Raw genomic sequence first — 20,459 nt, forward strand, 5'->3', positions numbered from 1 at the left:
CACTGTATGTCCAGCATGATGTGTCTGTTTATTCCCATTTTGTGTTTTGCGCTTCATTTTTCACTTTCTGTTTCCCCGCCTGTAATGTATGACGTCACTCCCATTCATTTTCACATTTTGTTCACACACATGGCCCCCTGCACCACTCGTGTCCGTGTGACTGAACCTTCGCTAACCCAGGGTTGGCTCTCCAGCTGAATAAACGGCTTCAGACTGCTATAGACGAAGGTGACCTCTAGTGGCTATTCCGCCGGCTGACATTGACAGAACTTGCAGCTGTTTTTTTTCTAGCGCTTGTTGATCCGCTCCGTAATTTGCACTTTGGACCTTTTCGGAGTGTTGGTGATCGGAGAAGATATCTGCTACTTGACCTCACCCCAGGTCACTTCTTCGAAATGCAGCCGACGAGCAAGCCCTGTGTACTCCTGACAGGTGCGGAACCCCGCGTCATGTGTGGTCGCCGCTACTCCGCGATTGGCCGCTGTTTGCGTCTCGGTACGCAGGGCTGCCCGCTCCAACTGTTTTCCACAATTAGAAACTACAAATAAGCCAACGGGACACTGACAGGACCTGCAGGTCGTACAAATGTAAGTTTAAAATGCCGCCTATACGGCCAACGTGGAACCACAACTGGCGACGTCCTTCTGTTCCGCTTTGGCGTTTTTAGCCCCCGCGTTTTCGTATCTGGCTGATCTCGCGTGCTTAGAGCGATGAGCGCGGCGCACACCCGGGTTCGGAGTGCGCGTGCGCGTCTCCTGTGTGTGGCAGATATTGAATCATTTATTAACGTGAACATTCAAATCAATTTCATAACGGCAATTTAAAATGTGATGTGCACATGCATGATAAACAATCGGAACTATATGGTGTGAGCGCTGCGGGTTGACGAGTAGGGGGTCACCGAGGGGCTCTCCTCAGGCACAAGTCAGCCATGGCTGTTATAACTCAAAGAGCACCCGAATTAGGCAGAGCAGATTCAAAAGCATAATAGTTCAGATGCTAATGGTTACTTTAATTACTGCTTTGATTTTAACCATTAAATGTTTCTGAATTATGTGAATTGCCATTACAGTATTTTAAAAATAATTGTAATTGAGATCATTGGCTTAAGGCTTCATGTATTTAGATAACTGATGGAAAAATCAGCAGCATTTCCTTCGAGTTAAATCAATATAATAATATCATAGCAGTCACCTGAGAGTGCGTTTGACAATTAAAGCTTGGGCAGCTCGGTCATATAGGGGGTGATGTGCTGCCTCGCTGCCCTGTGGCTGCGGGTGCAGTGCCCAGCCCAGCCTCTCTGGGTGTAGTCCTGTGGGTGTCCCTGTCACTTAACTGTTGTGCCCGCTCTAATGACAGGCTGGTGTCCCCTTTAGGGTCTGAGTTGTCAGGCTGGCAGTGGTGAAGTCGGCTGTTTTTGTTGACAGTCATGGAGGATGGCACTTGACCCTGACGTGGTCATATCAGCCCCAAGCAGTGTCTTATATGGCTCACCCTCATGGGCAGGGTTTGGGGGCAGAGTCTCAGGCTGCTTTAAACTGGCTTAAAAGTGGGCACAGTGTCGGGATCAGTTTGAAAGGGCGGTAGGTTTTAATCATCAGCCTCATTTTGGGGGCCACTGTTGCCCATTACATTTAGGCAGCAACTGCTGCCATGCTAGTTGAAGGCTGATCTTGACTAGTTGGGTTCCATAATGGTCTGATTTACTTGCTAAACCGACAGATGATGGTGTTGTGCAGATTTCATCAGTTTCATCTGCTGTCGCTCCAAAGGGATTCATATTTTTGTTTTCATGGAAGAGACAGGGAGGTCCGCATTTCAATTTTTTTTCTAAATATGCACACATGTTGAAAAGTGTCGTGAAGTGCACACTGACCAGTGGAGAGCATGCACATGGACTGATGAAACTTGATCATCACAAGCTGATGTGTGCAGGCCTCACTTCCAATAATCGCGTCTGCTTTGTGGGATCGGAATGAAGTATGTTCAGACAGAAGTCATGGACAGCTGACAAAAGATTTCGGCAAATCCGATCGGAAATCTTAACGGCTAAAACCTTCCAACAGTGCGCAGGTACGAGCTCATCAGGGCAGATGGAAAATGGCGGCTGGCCGCTTACCGGGGGCTAACTTCTCACGGCAGTGGTGACGCCCGACAAGCTGGCGGCCTACAGCTCCTTCTGTTCTCAGTCAGGTCCTCTGCCGGCAGCACTTCTGGCTTCATACTGTTATGTTCCTCTTACATTTAAATGCTCTTTTTATGTCCTTTTCATTCATTCTTGGTCCTTTGGTTATTATCATGTATGTGAAGTGTTGTTATTTATGTTTATATAATCAGTTCTGCTTGCTCAGCTTCTGGGTGTGGATGCTTGGTGTGCTCTGTACCCTGTGCTTTGTGAGTGGATCCTCCAGAGGCAGAGCCACCTCTCAGTCTACTCTGAGGGACCGCCCCCAGCCCCGTAAAGGCTCATGGGAATTGCAGTCCCTTTGTGGTGTTTTGTTTGCACTCTGGTTTATGATGTAGCTATGCTACCCGTCTAAGGTGGGATGAGTAATCAGCGTAGACTTCATTTACCAGATGCAGTGCACCATGCAATGTATATGTCTCTGTTCTATGTGTCCATGTTTGTGATGCGCCATCCGTTGGAATGACAGAGACATAGCAATCAGACAGACACATCATTTTATTAAGGTGGAACTGGCCTCACCTCTTGGATTATGACTTAAGAGATATGGATTGGACTCGTTCGCTGTGGATTGCCTTTTAGCAGAGTGGTGGCTCTGAGGCGTAGGATCTGCGCTGGTATCCCGAAGGTTGCCGGTTCGAATCGCTGTCACTGCCAAAAGAGAACCTACTCTGCTGGGCCCTTAACCTTCAATTGCTCCAGGGGCGCTGTACAATGGCTGACCCTGCGCTCTGACCCCAAGGGGTATGCGAAAACTAACAAATTCCTAATACAAGAAATTGAATAAGGTGAAATAAAGAACAAAAAAAAAAATCCTTTTTACTCCTTTTTAATATTTTTAGGAATATTTTGCTTTTCTTGTCAATAAATTGGGCGGCACGGTGGCGCAGTGGGTAGCGCTGCTGCCTCGCAGTTAGGAGACCCAGGTTCGCTTCCCGGGTCCTCCCTGCGTGGAGTTTGCATGTTCTCCCCGGCGCTCCGGTTTCCTCCCACAGTCCAAAGACATGCAGGTTAGGTGGACTGGCGATTCTAAATTGGCCCGAGTGTGTGCTTGGTGTGTTTGTGTGAGTCCTGCGGTGGGTTGGCACCCTGCCTTGTGCCCTGTGTTGGCTCCAGCAGACCCCTGTGACCCTGTGTTCGGATTCAGCGGGTTGGAAAATGGATGGATGTCAATAAATTCTTTTTTTTATAAGATTTTTTGCTGTACTAGCCAGGGGTTGACAATGATCCATTCCTTAGGTGGGCATTTGGAATGTATTTTGGGACATTTTATAGTCCATTTTTGAACTTTGAGAGTTGAGCACATTTAAGTCCGGTGTAGGCCACAGTGGAGGCTGAGCTGGCTGTTGTTGAAGGCCTTATCCCACTTTGGTTAGTTCAAGGAGTAAGAGGCCATAATGATTAAGAGACGGCTTGATTCGCGTCAGTTTGTGAAAGTCCAACAATCATTGGGTGCTTTCACTCATGTGCTTCAGGGTGGAGGCCATTCTTGTAACATTTGAACAGTTCAGTGCACACATTAAAGCATTTCTTAGCTAATGAGGGCTGATTCTGGTTTGACTTGTCACATACTACTCCAGGTTAGCAGTTTCTACTTTGATTAAATTCTTCAGAGCTGCAGGAGCTCAGATAAGGAGTCACATATTGAGTGATGGCGCCAGTGCTGTTAGAAGTCAGAAGCCTGCTTGCTCCCCATAGCAGATGGTAGCTCAACTGGGTAAACTGTTATAGAGGAATATTTTGGGCAAAATGAAATAAATGTATTATGAAATCTGACAATATATCAGTTAGAACAGAGTGATATGTGGGCATAAACAATTCCAGATTTTTCCATCTCTCTGTTCAGTCGAGTACGACTCTTGAGTGGCCACTCCATGGATCAGCGCTCTCCAGTCCTCTGTGTTCAGTCCAGTATCTTTCTTGATGGTAATCGAGTCAGCAAGCCCTTGGGCGTCCTCTTCGTCTTTTGCCACTGACCATTCCAAGCATGACGTCCTTCTCAAGCCACCTTCTCTGTATGATGGTGACCAAAGTAGGAGAGCTTTTGCTTTGTTATCTTGGCCTCCAGTATGAATTTCAGTTTGATGCGTTCCAGAACTGCTTGGTTTGTTATTCTGGTTGTCCACGGATTGCGTAGCAGATGTCTCCAGCACCACAGCTCCAAAGCACCAGTCCTACACCTGCCTGCCTTTCTCAGTGTGCAGGTTTTGCAGCCTTATGTTGTTACTGGGAAAATGATCACACTGACCAGTCTGCACTGAGTTGCTTCCATATGTTGTTCTTACTGACCATCGTATTTCTTCCAAGTGTCTCTTGATGTCATCGCGATCAGTCAAAAAGGGGTCACCAAATAGTCAGTTTCAGCCGTCAAAGCTAAGTGCTGCGTTTTGATTGGTGAACTGCGGCCAGCACATCGAGGGTCACTTTTACACTGCAGATGCAGACGCCGGCCCGCTGATGAATTCAGGGCTTCTTGAGTTAAAGTATCCACGTGGCGCAGTAATTCAGAGCAGCTGGTACTTGCACTCGTGCCCACCTCAGACGTCACAACCTTGAGCACGCGCTCCATTGACGATTCACCAATCAAAAAACAGGAGCCACCAGTGCCCGCCCCCTTAGCTTTGTTTGACGGGTAAAAGTGACAGTTTTCATGTCCCCTTATTTCATGTTGTGTGAGGTGTCACCGAAATAAATGCAGAGAAAATGAAATACATAATCAGTGAATATGACCCATTGAATTATTTATGCTCACATATCATTTAGTTTTTATCTATTGTCACATTTCACAATGCATCTTTTTTATTTGTCTATTTATTTATTTAGTTTTGCTGCTCCATTAGATAAAGATTTTGACCCAGAGAAGCCATGCAAAGTCTACTTAGTATGCAGTTGGCTTCTGATCTGCGCCTGGTCTTGTGCAGCACGAATGCCTGTGCCACCCTGCCACCCCCTTGTGAATGTCTCGTGTCACTCAGTGTAGAGGTCTGCCCCGGGTCTCATGTGTCCTTGTGCTGACCGACGCCCTTTGTGTTTTTTGATATCCTGCAGGTTTTGGGCCTTTCCGTCAGCACCTGGTAAACCCCAGCTGGGAGGCCGTCAAGGTAGGATTGTCTTATTTCATTGTGTTCTCTGCCCCAGTTTTACATAAAGGGACTCGCCGGCTTTGTCTCCTATAACCTGCCTTTCTGTTTTCCAAAGCCTCTCCTGGCAGCAATAAGTAAAAAAATAAAAACAGGATCCAACCTTGGGCGGGATGCCAGTTCAAGAATGTGGCACACTCATACCTCCACCCCTGCTGGCAGCATAAACACATTAAGACATGTAAATGGCACACTAGCTGTTCCAGCAGGAGGTCTGGGTGCAAATCTGATGATTATCTGCAGCCTGGCACCCACGTCCTCGCCTAAAATGGCACTCCCAGCAGTCACGTCAGTGGCACTGCTCGCCTCTTCCGGCCTACGGGATGAGGCATTGGCCATTCACCCAAGATTAGGTGCTCAGCCCTCACTCTGATTCACTCAACATGCCTGTAGTCCAGTTGGCAAAGGTGTCCATGGCGGTGGAGAGAGTCAGATTTTACCTCTGCACTTGTAAAATGGCCACCCATGTGAGAATACTCCCATAGACAAGGACACTCTTCACCATTTCACAGCCCATGAGTCTCCTCTGGATCTCCACAACTGGACCGTAAAGAGGCTGAGCAGACCTCTGCCATGATGCCATTGTGCCTGTCTGCCGCCATCGATTGGTATGCAGATGATGATGATAACCTTTCCTGTTTCTTTTTGCCAGGAGGATGGAGTTGCTTCAGGATGATCTGCAATTCCCCCCTTTGCACTGCTTGTCACTTGCTGTTGCTGGATGTCCTTGTTAGCTGGCCCTTCATCCAGGGGTTTGGAGTGAATGTTGTTCATTTACGTCTGGCTTCTTTATTCAGACTGGACTGGAAGGGCACAACAGAATCTCATCATGGAAGTGCCAGCTTTGCAAGGGGGGCATCGTGTCGAACCGCATTTTGCATGGAACATGGAACTCATGCTGTACATTCTCATTGTCGCTTTACACGCCATGCCTTAAAAATGATCTCAGAAACAAAAAAAGTCTGCACCCAGACCCCTGACAAGAGGGAGCAGCAGAAAGTGTTTGGCAATGGGCACCGTCTCTTTGATTTGGACCTGAGGGGCACATAGTGTGTCAATACCTGCATGGCAATCTCGGGCCAGACTTGCCACTCAGGTTTTGATGCTGTCATGTGGGGTCATTTTGAGTTTTTGTTTTCTTTTTTTACTCCCACCTCGAGTAAAGTGATGCCCCCTATGACCATGAACTGGGTTAAGCAGGTTTGGCAATGGTTGACGTGTTCTTATCTTTTTTGCCTGCAGGGAGTTAAAGCCTCAGGCCTGCTAGCTGACGTGCAGATCCACATCATGGAGGTGCCTGTGAGCTACCGCAAAGCACGAGAGGTCATCCTTGGCATGTGGAGATCTTTGAAACCCAAGGTGAGGTCACACTGATGTCCACCAAGTTTCAAATGGCAGGCATCACCCACCATGTGCAGTAGATTTTTGCCGTACTACGGTGACAACTCCGTGCACTCTCTGGTGTTGGGGGCTGCAGGGTGGAACGTCCAAATTTTGCAGGGCTTGTTTACACCATTTTTAAAAATTTTTTCTATTTGAAGCTGGCTGTTCATTTCGGAGTTGCCCCAAGATCTGACATCATCATTCTGGAACAAACAGGAAAGAACACAAAGTACACCGACAGAGACATTGAGGGGCTGTGCCCCAGTAAAGGGTGCTGTGTTGAAGGGGGGCCGCAGCAGATCGACTCCATCATTGACATGAAAGCAGCGAGGAGACTCCTAAAACTCTTGGGCCTGGATGTCCTTTACTCGAGGGATGCTGGGAGGTCAGTGATGGAGTGAAGGGGTTGGGGTGATGCTGGAGGAGAGCAGCTCACTCTCTAGACCCCAATCAGTTGGTTCTTTTAATGTCCTTCAGTATTTGCTTCATGTCAGATCCGCAGATTAGTGTCAACTCTTCTGGAGCGTTTCTCTAGCTTTTAACCACAATGGAGCCTAGCAGGTGAGCTGACTTGTGCTTTCTAGCGAAGTTCGAAGCGTTAGAGAGTGTTGACATGTTGCACGATGGTCAGACATAAAGAGATCCTTGGTGCTGAGCAGAGTCAATTTGTTTCTACTTCAGGGGTCGCCAGTTCCATCAGTCACAGAGAAGCCCGTGAAGAGCTTTGGAAATTGTGGCCTTAAAGACAGTGGCGGTCCAGGCACCTGACCAAACCCTCGAATCTTGGTTGGCAGTGGTGGGTAAACCAGGTCTGCTGGACAAGGTTAAAGCAAAGTATGAAAGCAAAGTATGGTGCATCCTCTGGCCTCTGTTGATATACAAGGTCCCACTGTGGAGGGCTTCGAGTGCGGGGTAAGCCCGTATTTTGCAGGTGGCTGGCTCTTCCCATAACCCTTAGCATCATCACCTTGTACAGTCACACAACTAAGCATTGGCTCCCCTTCAATAGCATACAGAAGGAGATAATGGTGATGTGTGCAGAACAGGGACTCCAGTGACCCCAAAGTTTCATACGGTGGCATTGAGGTTAGGACGAGGAGGAAGTGGAGATAGCAGAAAGCTGTGGAGGTGGCTGCATCCTGCCAGTGGCATAGGGTGCTAGTAGGAGTTGTTACCATTGGGACAGCTGGCCTTGGCAGTGGCATGGTGGCACGACATGGATGGGCCCAGGGCAAGGATTAGTGCAGGCAGGGCAGTCAACCTGAGATAGCAAAGAGCATGGATAAGATGGAAGGAAGAACAGGGGCATAAGGTCACATGGTATGAACTCTGGAAAACAGCACCCCAACACACCACTTTCCCGATATCTGAGCTGTCTTTGATGTTCTGCTCAGTCCATCCAACTTTTACAGGATGAGCAGGGTGAAGACACCAGCATGCCCGTGTTGTCATAGAAGAGGGGCATCAAAACGAATCATCAGCAGTTGCTCCAGGGTACTGGGAACAGGGCGCTAGTGGTGGCATCACAGTCTGATTTTGTCTGAAGTCGTAGGGTTGTAGCTAAACTCGCCATACTGGGAGAACATTCGTACCTGGTGCTGTCAAAGTGCAGTAAGCAGGAGATATTTCAGGAGTTAGAAACTGTGCTGACAAGACGTCATGGAGTCACAGAGAATCTTTAGTTGTGTCACTAGACATCTTCAAACATTTGTCGTTAAGCTGCTCTCCTCACCTCCTCCCTGCTAGAACTAAAATACCAAAAGATTTTCTTTGGGCCGTCTTTTGCCTTTTCTGCAATGTTCCTCTCTAAATGCCTTTTAGTTTTCCTGATGTCCTTTTCACTGTTGCTCTCCTGTGTTCTGTGGTTAAGCGATAAAGTTACTCGTCATCCACTACTGTATGAGCCTTATACACTTTCTTGTGCCTTTATGTATTCCTTCATTTATCTACTCCTGAGTTCTTTTTAATTTACTTCTAGCCTCTAAAATTTTGAGATAAACTTGTCCGCCATTACACGTAAAGCACTTTTAAATCCGCCCTGCATCTCCTCTGCTGTCTCAGTACCTAAAAGTCTCCCAATTTATGTAAAGTGGGCTTTTCAGCATCTGCTCAAAAGATGCCCTGACTTAAAATGAGAGGGAACAATTTTAGTTTTTGAATATCCAGCGTGACGTGTGGCTCTACAACGCACTCCTTTAGGAGGCTCTGACCACAGACGTCCTCACTAAGTTGTGGCTCACTAGCTGCCAGAAATGGACTTGCATTCAAATTCCGCTTTGTATAAATGGCTGCTCCCCAACTATTTTTGTTGTAATTCCTAAGTGATGTGTACCCACCCAGGTGTTACTTACTCATCTCCATCTCTTTTATTTAGCCCACTCTCTCCTGGTTTATCGTAGGTATGTGTAGCGACATACAAGTCCAGCTCATTAACAAGCAGTTTTTACTGGGGAATCCATTCCCGGGGATGACACAGTGCACGGGCATCTCACATGTGAACGGTTTTAGAACGACTGACACTTATTTTTAATAAAACTACTGCAATATGTTGACACCAATAAAAGACTAACCTTAACTACAAGCAGTTCATGCTGTCATATAAGTTCATGTATCTAGTTAGTTGCGGTAATAAGAGCATAGAAAGCAAAACGAGTCGAGCGTGCGGTCATCCAGGCAAGAGCGCACCTTCGTGCAGAGTACGCCAGCCGCTGAGAAAGCACGCTCTGCCTCCACTGAAGTAGGTGGCACAGTCATCAGATACTGATACTCTTGTTCTAAACAACGCCCACGCTTGCCGTTGTTCTGAAACACCGCCATTTCAGCTTTTACTGATGCATCCAGTTTCTTATCATTCTGTGATGGCAAGACTGACTGACGCATTGCAATTTCAAGTTGCTGTTCAAAGCTGTCAACAGCACAGACGTCAATGAACTCTGCCCCGTCCCGGCATTCGTGCGCTGCAGAGTGCAGACTCCTCCCAGTCCACTGTGCTCAGTCGGCCCTGAGACTGACTGCTGCTGGTCTGTTGTTGACTGAATTAAACGGCAACTCACTACAACATGGGCCAAAAAACCGTGCCACTTAATTATTTTCAGCTATAACTGTTATTTCTTGATCGATTTTTACACTTTTACACGTAAATATTTCTATATTTAAAATATAAATATATATATTTTATATGCGAGCTTGGCCGTTCCCGTTTTCCCGGGAATTACAGCAGTTTCATTCCTGGGAATGACAAATGTCCAGGGATCTTAGTTGGATTCCCTAGTTTTTACTGCATTACTTACTGTACTGTGCTTTTTAAACAGAGCGCTCAACCTTCCAAGTCCTCTTGCCCATTTGTATTTATCTAAACCTGGCTTGTCCTGGCCCCCCATTCCCCAGTTTAAACAGTCCGGTCAGACCTTGTCCAGATCAGCCCAGAGCCGAGGACTCCATCCTGATGAGTGCTGGGGTCTACACTGGAATCCCCTGCACAGTATTTGTCCTTGGCAAGAAAGACCCGATGGAACAATAAAAGGATTTAAATAAAGCTTGAGGTCGGACCCTACGTATCCTCCAGCTGGTGGTCCAAGACTGACTGTGACTTCCTATTGCAGTCTTAATTATTGAGACCAGGAGAGGTGAGCTTGGCGTGGGGTGGAAATGACATCACTGGCATCTTTCTGGGCTCTTCGCCTCCACTGTAGTGACGGAAATGGAAAATACATTGAAGACCACAGCACAGTCCTCGTCGTCACCCCTGTAGTACCCCAGATCACTCCCCGTTAGACACGTGCTTGACGCTGGCTACGGCTTTTTATTTTTTACTCCCACTAACTTCTTTGTTTCCCTTTCTTTGCAGATTCTTGTGTGACTTCCTGTATTATTCCTCCCTGTACTACGGCAGTCAGAGAGCCGTCTTCATTCACGTTCCTGGCTCTGGCAGCCTGTCCAAGATGGAGACGCTTGTGCCAGCCCTGACACTGATCATTGAGACTCTGATCGACCTGCTGGATGAGACTGTGCCTCGCAGTGCTGATCCTCAGTAGACAGCCATGTCCATCCCAACTAAAGCAGTACACAGCGTTGTCGCCACCGCACAGGCCGTGCTGGAAACAAAGAACATTGTGCAGGTGCATTGACGTTTGTTTCCAAGTTTTGTTCCATGTCCTCTAATGTGGCATTGCAGGAGTTGACACAGAAATCAAAAGAGTGAGACGACGGCCTCTTGAATTTCCCTCAGTGGTTCACACAGCAGCCATGGCTCCAGATACAAGGCACGACACAGAAATGCTACAGCAAGCCATGTGTGTGACTGGGCGAGTGTCTGTCGTTGTGAGGGTCTCGCTAGCGCTTTTCAAGGTGTTCTGTGTTTTACTGAATTTGCGCCACAATCCCGTGATCTTGTGCTTATTAGCGCTGCGATGTCACATTTGTGTTCTGACTAACGGTTTCAGCCGTGCTACGTTCCTGTTTGCGACTTGGTGCTTTCCTTTCCTCCATCATATTTATCTTCTCATCCATTCTACTTGTTGCCTCCATATTTGCCATTACGTTCTTGGTAGGCAGAACCCAAATTAGCTCTACTTGGGATGAGCGCCATAATGGTGACTTGAGACACGCAGGATCTTGGCAACGGCAGTTGCATCTTAATGAGCGCATCACATGATAGGGGTCTCCATAATCAAAGCAATTTCACAAAATAGAATTTCAGATTATCAGAATGCGCATTAAACAAAATGAAAACTAAAATCATCATGATCAAAATTCCATTAAAAAACTACAAGAACCTTAAGAAAAAATGAATGATGGTGTTGACCGTCAGAACAATTTGGATTTGTAAAGTGAAAGTGGGCCTCCCAAGTGGGTGAAGAGCCTCTCTGAGGTGGATCAGGCCTAGTCGAGGACAAGTGCACCGGACTGGATCTGGAGACTAGAAGAGCAAGAGCGGCACATGAAGGTGGCCTGTTCCCATGTGCTCTGTAATGTATGGCGCCCAAGACGAAGCCCTAAAAAGTACAGCGAAAAAGAAGAAGAGAGTGGCGTGAAGGTCGAAAATGGCAGGATTAGATAGATAGATAGATAGATAGATAGATAGATAGATAGATAGATAGATATTTTATTAATCCCAAAGGGATATTAAATTAAAGAGTAATAACAATGCAGGTATACAGACAGACAACAACTTTGTATGATGTTAACATTTACACACACACCCCCCCACCCCGGTGGAAGAGTTGCATAGTTTGGGGGAGGAACGATCTTCTCAGTCTCTCAGTGGAGCTGCTCCTCTGTCTGGAGATGACACTGTTTAGTGGATTCTCCATAATTGACAGGAGTCTGCTGAGCGCCCGTCGCTCTGCCACGGATGTCAAACTGTCCAGCTCCATGCCTACAATACAGCCTGCCTTCCTCACCAGTTTGTCCAGGCGTGAGGCGTCCTTCTTAATGCTGCCTCCCCAGCACACCACCGCGTAGAAGAGGGCGCTCGCCACAACCATCTGATAGAACATCTGCAGCATCTTATTGCAGATGTTGAAGGACGCCAGCCTTCTAAGGAAGTATAACCAGCTCTGTCCTTTCTTACACAGAGAATCAGTATTGGCAGTCCAGCCTAATTTATCATCCATTTATAGGTCTGCACCCTCTCACCTCTGATGATCACGGGGTCCATGAGGGATTAACGCATTACCGTGCACAAGGAGCTTTAACTAATCACTTGTAAAGAACCCGACACTGCGAACGGCTCGCTGCCATCTTTTATAATAGTGGCTCCATGTGACGGGCTTCAAATGCTAACAAAATGACATCGCTGGAAGTAATAATCCAATAAAACTAATAATCGGAGAACAAATGCAAAAACACGATGGTGAATCACGAAAGTTAAGTATGCAAGGATGTCATCAAAGAGAAGAAAACAAGTACATAAAACTCATCAGGTTATAAATTTTATATTAAAGACTTGCTATTTCTTATTTTGCGTTTTACACTTACTGGAAGTGGTGTAGCCTTTCCCAGCAGACACTACGCCCGTTAATCGAGGTACTTGATGACACAATCGCTTTGAAAGTCTCGCTTGCCGTGACCCTCCGTAGAACTGCCACAGTCATACGGTCATTAGTGGTGTGCGCTCTTGAATATTCGTTTCAGGGCCAGTGTGGTAGCCCCCTGAGGTTTAACCGTCGCCGTCTTGGCTGTTGTTCTGATTATTTCTTGTTTTTGATTTGTTAGGTCATGTTAGAATTTAGTTTTATTTTTTTTAATACTGCATTATTATAATTGTGGTATGTTTATTTGTTCTTTAAATGATGTTCCATGTGTGCTTCATTTAGAGCCTGGGGGGTCGGGGCCACCAATTCCAGTGCTGACTGACTCGCCATTGCTTTTATCCCCTGCTCTTTGGCCTTCAGTTTTGCACTTCTTGTTGGACTCCTTGCCTTATCGACTTGCGGTTTTTATTTAAAGGTACAGTTTTTAGACTTCTGAATTGGATTTGTTCACTTTCAGGTTTTTCTTTTACTTTGAATTCTCAATAAACCTTAAAATATCAAAGGAGCGTTGTTTTGTGTTTGTGGTTATTCCTGTCTTCCATTGTGGATATTTTTGACCTTAAAGCCTTTGCTCCCCTCCTGATCATAAGCCTGCAGCTGGAGTTAAGAGTCCAGGCTGCTTTGGAGTGCTGAGGCCTACACTTCTGGATCAGACCTCTGATCTCTGGGAGTGGGAGTCTGACTTGTGTTTTTGATATTTGTGAGTGGCCAGAAGCACAGCAGCTGGATCTGTGTTGTAGGAGAAAGAAACGAGCCGTGTTGGAGTGGAGGGCACTTACCCAGCTGAAGCAGGCCCACCGCGGCCCAGAACTGCCTAACTCCAAACACAGGCGGGTGTCCCGTTGCGACTGTCTCAGCTCAACTATGGCAGTCCCACAGATACCAAGAAGCATATAAAAGCCGGCCTCCGTCCTCTTCAACTGAGTAATGCCATTGCCATTATTTACTTGCAGATGAAGCAAGCCGGAGTGAATGAGGAGGAGTAGGTAATGTGGAGGGGCGCACAGCGCAGTACGCATCGTGTCACCGTTGTCACTCGTTTGCTGCTCAGTAAGTCATGTCATAGATAGGCAGTTAGATGATCAGCTGGCCCCGCTAGTAACTCCCAGAATCCTCAACACATTTTAGGGCATGCAGCTGTTGGGTGGAGGAGAGACACTCAGAGTGGTCTCTCAGCAGTGACGCCACGCGTCCCACAATCCTCAGTCAGATAGATTTTGTGCCATCATTACACTTTTCCATGGGGCTCAATATCATCATGAAAAACTGAACAAAGCGTAAGCATAAGGTCAGCGTAATCGGCAGACCTCTGGTCCAGTCAGTTGAATCGATTAGAGTTTTGTGATTTTTACACTAATTTCATTGAATTAATTTTGCTTCATTGATGTTTTAGTAGGGGCGGCACGGTGGCGCAGTGGGTAGCGCTGCTGCCTCGCAGTTGGGAGATCTGGGGACCTGGGTTCGATTCCTGGGTCCCCCCTGCGTGGAGTTTGCATGTTCTCCCTGTGTCTGCATGGGTTTCCTCCGGGCGCTCCGGTTTCCTCCCACAGTCCAAAGACATGCAGGTTGGCGATTCTACATTGGCCGTAGTGTGTGCTTGGTGTGTGGGTGTGTTTGTGTGTGTCCTGCGGTGGGTTGGCACCCTGCCCAGGATTGGTTCCTGCCTTGTGCCCTGTGTTGGCTGGGATTGGCTCCAGCAGACCCCCGTGACCCTGTGTTTGGATTCAGCGGGTTGGAAAATGGATGGATGTTTTAGTAATAAGCTTGAAGCAGATTCTTGGAAAATAAATAATAAAACATTGGACAATCAGCGACCGTTTTTCAGTGCAACTTTTGACTTGCATCCAAAATTGGGTTGTGAACGTCTGCAGGAGTGCAAAACAAGGGCCACCTGCATTGTCCTCTTTCAGATGTCATCTCTAAGAACGGCTCTTCTTGGAGAATAATTACATCAAACATGACGTGCATCTTCAACCTGCTGCTGGAGGACATATTTGATATTGTACATTGCTTTAGAGCGATGGATTAATCACACGCCCGCTCTTATCAGCCAGTAATGGGGCTTAATAACATCGTATCGGTAGGAGGGACACCAATCACAGTGCACACACCAACAATGTGACCCCCAACGTGGTGGGAAGTGCAGATGAGAAAGCCCCTGACTTCATACTTGTGGTGGGTCTGATTTGTTCTTCAAGAGTAATACTTTGATACATCAAGTACGTATTCCAGCAATGCCAGAGTCCAAAGATTGTTTTGTAAGCTTCAGTGTAGCCATCAAACGTTCGGCACTCCGTCCTTTACGTCCACAACAGTAAATCCACTCTTCCATTTCAAAAGACTTAAGAAGCATCGGTGCTCAGACTACACACGACTTTACCCTTACGGGAAAGAGATCTGAACCTAGTTCAGTGGCGGCAGTCTGTGGTGGTCTTCTCAAAGAACTGCATGGGCTGAATGAATGTGCGTGTCTGCCCTCATTGTCGTTTTTATCCAAACTAAATGAACGGTATGAGTACACAAGCTCCAGTATGCTGTGGTGGATGTTAGAGATTGTTAAAAACGTCTGACTGGCAGTACAGTAGTTCAGTTCTAAACTCCTCCAGGGCTGCTCTTTTGAACAATTGGGGGGTTGGAGATGTTGAACTCTAATCAGTAGACAGCTAAACACAGAGCCCTGCAGGACATGGAGGTGGGGGCTGGTGGTGGACAACGGCATCTGATGACAACCTGATTAACCCGCTTCCTTCTGTGCGGGGTCACAGGCTAACACCATTCTTAGCTGATTCTTCTCAGTTCTTGGTCTTTTTCAAATTGTTTGACAGATCAAACCTGGCACTTGTGCCTCTTATGACCGCCTCCCTCGTACAAACATCAGTACACGTGTGTATATTCACCACTTGAAGCCACCCTACTGATAGGGCGCAGCGTCTCCTCCAATCTCTCAGGAAGATGAGAACTTCTTTGTAGTCTGAAGTTCTGCAGTTCACAACTTGGCAGGGTGATGGTGTGGAAGAACACAGTGACACTTTGGGTGTGACCTCTTGGAGGTTTCTGCTCTGTCCCCACAATTGTCATCTGGGACCTTGTCAGAAGTTATACTTGGTCTCATTTTGGGAAATTTCCAAGCTGACGTTCCTGAATATGTCGACTGGGCTCAGCTTTACTGTGTAGGATACCTCGCGAGTGTGAAACGGGCTCTTTGAGTCTTTCACGCTTCTTGTTTATTCCTCTGCTTGTTCACCATGTGCTCTTGGGATTTTGCATTTCATGTTCTCATTTCATGTTGCTCCTTGAGCTCTTTTGTGCCCAATCGATCGACATGGTTCCGGTGCATTCACTCTTTCCCTGCCAAGACAACCTCATGTTGATGAATCCATCTGCAACGATGACCATCTGTCATACGCACACACTTTTGGTTGGTTTACGGTTTTTATGTGTTGCAGACACAACTGCTTTGGTAGTTTAAAAGCTGGTATTTTATTTACATGGCGCCATTTGGAGCTCAATCACATGATCACACTCATTGTGCTGCTGACTGAGAAGGACAACAGGATTGTTATGAGAATGCGATGCCAGTCAGCAAAAAGAGAAAAGAGCTAAACACCGTGCTGAAACACCACCCAACTGCCTGAATTCCAGCCGCCTCCACCGCTAACTAATTCACAAAAGCGCCTTAGCGCTTGTCTACCGCTGGATATTGACCGTTGGCAACATGGCCATATTTAACCTGGAGGTAACTGGCTTGACCCGCGATCACGAGAGTCTTAATCATTTGGGACATTTGGTGCCCTGAAGTGTCACTGAAATGAAAAGATAACGAATAGATCACATGACAACCTGACTGTGGTCATGTGACACATTAGCACAAACCAAAAAAAAATAACCAAGAAATACAACTACTGACATCACAGGACGCTATATAAATGGTGGTGGCTGTGCTGAACACTCCGCCCTCGTGATCTTTAGCCGTAGTTGTTATTGGCATTATTTGAGGAAGCGATTAGTGCTGGGATCGATTATTTGGATTTGCTTTTGTTGTTGCTCACTCTTTGTTTTGACCCTTTTGTTATTACGCCTTAACACGTCTTTTGGCTTCACCTCCTGGGGTCAGAATTATAAAACTTGTGTGCGCGCAAAGAGAAGCCCGAAATGTGTGCACGCGACTCTCCATGCAAAGGTTGGAGTTCATAAAAGAAAACTCAGTGGGGTACGCGGAGCCACACGAAAGTGCGAAGTGACGACGCCCTCCGTCAAGTTGAGAAACGCAGGCAAGCCAGCTAAAATGACGACCCTCACTGTAATAATTCTTATCGACGTGCCGTTGTTATAATGTGCATCTGATGTGACAAACATAATAAACCTCAAAAGTGATGAATATGACGTATGCTCTCATATTGTGTTTAGCTTTTTTAATGCTGCGCATTTGCAATGAAGAACTTACTTGGGCTTTCCTCAGTTCATCCCAGCTTCATGCCGTCACTTCTCAGGATTCGAAACCAACACATCCCTCGTCGCACTTTACAGGTCAATTCTGTTCATTGCATACGGAACGAGGTGAATTAGCAGGGTCCACATCGGGTTCTTTCAGGGTAGCGTTTGTATACGCACATTTACAAGATGATCGTGACTTTCAAAGGGTAAGTTGTGCACAACGTTTCCATATTTTCAGGCTCAAATCCAAGCAGAGTTGAATAAATGCCCACCTTGGCCACAGTGCGCCTCCTTAACATCTGCCAGCTTGCTCACACTCAAACCCACTGGGCTTCCAACACAACGTTAATTTAAACATTTTGGTTAAAATATGCAAATCAATGGAGCGGACCCCATTTGAACCCTGTAAGGGCAAGCGATCTGTGATTTGATCTTCAGCCACCGTGCAGTCCGCTCCCCTCGCCTCCCAGAACTTGCACCTGTTAATACTCCAGGGTGTACATCGCAATCTCAAGATAATAAAAGCAGTGGTGAAGTACAGGACCCCCCAAGTAGGACATCAGCCCCTCGACTGCTCATTTTTGCCTCTTTTCTGGTGGGCTGCAGTGTTCCTTGGGGTCTGTGTGAGACTTTCAGGGTCTTCTTTTGTCGCCAGTGCCTTGCGTCCTCACCGCTGCGTCTGGCAGCACAAGTGACGATGTCTTTTTATTAGTGTGACCAAAGTCCTTTGAAACTCTAGTTAAGGGTCTTCGGCGATATTATATTATTTTGGTGTCTTTTGGAGAAGTAGGAATATTCAACTTAATGTTTGATTTATTTTCATTTGTCCAATTTTTATGTGGGCATTGCACAGTGCTGGTGGTCTCCTGTGAGGAGATCTCTCCATGGGACACTGACAGTACAGCAGCCCTGATCTTGATTAAGCAGGTTTGTGCTTTACTTTCCTTAATAAGCCCCAATCATTCATGTGCTCCTACTACGTTGTACAGTAAATTTTTGTTCAGGTTCTTACTAAAGCTGATTACGCCACTTGTAGTCAAAGGGGATGTCAAAGTTGACGACTGGTGTAGCCGATCTCGGCGTCCTGAGGATATCAGATTACACAACTTGCAAATGCAGGGTATGTCAAATTACACAATGACTTTCCAGCACAGTTTTATATTTCTAAATAATGATGTCCCCCCCGTCGACAATGAACAACATGCGGCCTGACAGAGCCAGGCCCCACGTGAAGGCTTTACAGGTCTAGCAGGTTCGGTCGCAATCTTGGCCCTTTGGTTCAAGTCACAGGTGTGGGACGCGACTGCCTCCAACTCGCGAAGATTATGTGAACGAAGTCAAAAACTGAAAAGCCACGTGATGTTTCACGGCCTTCAGCGACAGACGCAATCACTTTCAGCTTTAACCGAACACCAGATACAGCATTTGTGGGCTAACAACGGACTAAACACTGTCAGCTAGCACTGAAGGACTGGGCCTGTTTCACTGCCATAGTGGCCTGGAAGAAGACCAAATGTTGGGACTTCATCCTCATCCCCTGCTTATTCACCCCTTCTTTTCCCAATGGCATTGTGGGTGCAGTTCACCCTTGTGCGGGTACTGAACTGAATGACGGGTCTGTCACAGGACTCACTTTCTCAGTGGAAGGATAGCCATGTTATTGGACTCTGGTGGGAAGGCAGACAAGAAAACTCGATCCAGGATGGACGGGTTATTTGAATAAATCTGCACATGGCAACAGCTCAAAGAACACCACTCAACTCTACCAGAACAGCCACACAAACAACTGGTGGCTATTAGGACTGGTATTTCTTATTCATGAACCGAGTCTGCCGATCTTTATATGCAATTATAGTTTTGGTTTTGGTTTGCAGATTTCCTTTCTAACACCACTGTTATTCTAAGCTGTGGTTTCCAGACTATTGCATTTTTGGCTTTTCCTTTGGATACCACCTTGACTTTCATGCATGTTGCTATTTAGTAGTCCCGTTGTTAGAACACACTCCTGTGTCCCCTGAAGTCTTTGACGTGATGGGTTAGAAGGTTGCCTGTGACATTTCCTCATCCAAGTTTGTGGAGAGTTCAAAGGAAATCTCTGTGTGGTTGTTGTTTTGCTCTTTATTAGTATTTATGGACCCCTTTTTAACTTTGACCTTAATATACAAACTAGGCTTTGACGACAGATTCTCGGTTACAGTCTTTGCTTGTATTTATTGACGTTTCTTCCGTTGGTCAAATCCATTTCTCAAAGTTGTAACTGGAGTTAAACTCGAGTCAGACTCGATTAATTAAGACTAATTAAGCCTGAATAACTCCAGGGGCAGTGATCTGCTGCCATCTACTGGATGAAATAACATCACACTGCAAAAAATACGAACATAGCTATGCTTTCTTCGGCGTTATGTTAGCTAATTAATATTCACAATGGCAGTCACTTCTTGAATCGAGCAGCAGTGATGACGATGTGAACTGATCATCGGGCATTGACGGTAAGTGAAGCTAATACAGCACTGCACGACTGAACCGCTGGGATAAGCTCGGTGAATTGGGTCGTGTGAAGCGTCGCTGTAGTGCAACAGTAGCTACGTGACAAAAAAGCAAAAATGATTGCGATCAAGTGGAAGGACAAAAGGCAATGACAAAAGCATGGGGGGGAAAATAGAAGAATTTCAGCGAGGCAGTTTGAGGCAAAGAAAAACATACTTACTTATTAGTTTACACAGTGATATAAACAACAAAAGTGACATAGTGTTTGAGAACCTCGAAAGTTCAAGTTCACAAAGTCGCCCAGTGCCTGAAATAAAAAAAGAAGTTGTCAGATGTCAAAGTCGCTGTGAAAAAGTGAGTCGTAGCCCACTGTCTGAGTGTCATATGAAAGCTTATTAGGGTACTGAGAAAAAATAAATAAATAGGGACACAGTGGGGGGAAAAAGCTCGAAATGTCAACTTTAATCTCGAACTTTCCACTTTAATCACAGTTTATTTTGTCATTAGAGTAGAACGTCATAAACTTCATCTTTAAATCATTTAATTTCAAATCCCATCGTAACTAAAGTAGCACGTTAAATGCTTGGTTTTGTATGTGTTCTTCTATGTGCTCAATGTGTGTGAATCACTACGTGCTTCTTAAACGGGCTTTCTCTTCCTCCGACAGGAAATAGAATCCATTACATTCGTGATATTACAGCTCTCTGAATAATTAAAATACTGAGATGTATACTTGATATTTTCATGATGATAGGAATAAAGCATGTTATTAAACATGGGAACACGGTGGCGCAG

General features: G+C 46.2%; 1 protein-coding gene across 2 annotated transcripts; it reads left to right on the plus strand.

Annotated features, from left to right (window-relative positions):
* Nucleotides 1-271: 271 nt before the first annotated feature.
* Nucleotides 272-18,991, plus strand: LOC114667975 (pyroglutamyl-peptidase 1-like). Of its 2 annotated transcripts, XM_051920765.1 has the most exons (6): nt 272-432; nt 5,234-5,286; nt 6,568-6,684; nt 6,867-7,097; nt 18,051-18,104; nt 18,182-18,991. In XM_051920765.1, exons 1-6 carry the CDS (start codon nt 396-398, stop codon nt 18,233-18,235), a joined length of 546 nt encoding a protein of 181 aa, XP_051776725.1. In that variant the 5' UTR covers nt 272-395; the 3' UTR covers nt 18,236-18,991. The 2 variants fall into 2 exon arrangements, with proteins under 2 accessions (XP_051776725.1, XP_028679369.1); XM_028823536.2 differs by lacking the exons at nt 18,051-18,104; nt 18,182-18,991 and adding an exon at nt 10,556-11,158 and having other exon boundaries at nt 274-432; nt 6,867-7,093.
* The last annotated feature ends 1,468 nt before the right edge of the window (nt 18,992-20,459 follow it).

The sequence above is a fragment of the Erpetoichthys calabaricus genome, chromosome 17, assembly GCF_900747795.2.
Source record: "Erpetoichthys calabaricus chromosome 17, fErpCal1.3, whole genome shotgun sequence".
Classification (NCBI taxonomy): domain Eukaryota; kingdom Metazoa; phylum Chordata; class Cladistia; order Polypteriformes; family Polypteridae; genus Erpetoichthys; species Erpetoichthys calabaricus.

Coding starts and splice junctions, on each gene's coding strand:
- LOC114667975 (XM_028823536.2), top strand. CDS start 396: ATGCAGCCGACGAGCAAGCCCTGTGTACTCCTGACAG. Junction 433..5,233: donor GCCCTGTGTACTCCTGACAG/GTGCGGAACCCC, acceptor GATATCCTGCAG/GTTTTGGGCCTTTCCGTCAG. Junction 6,685..6,866: donor GGAGATCTTTGAAACCCAAG/GTGAGGTCACAC, acceptor TTCTATTTGAAG/CTGGCTGTTCATTTCGGAGT.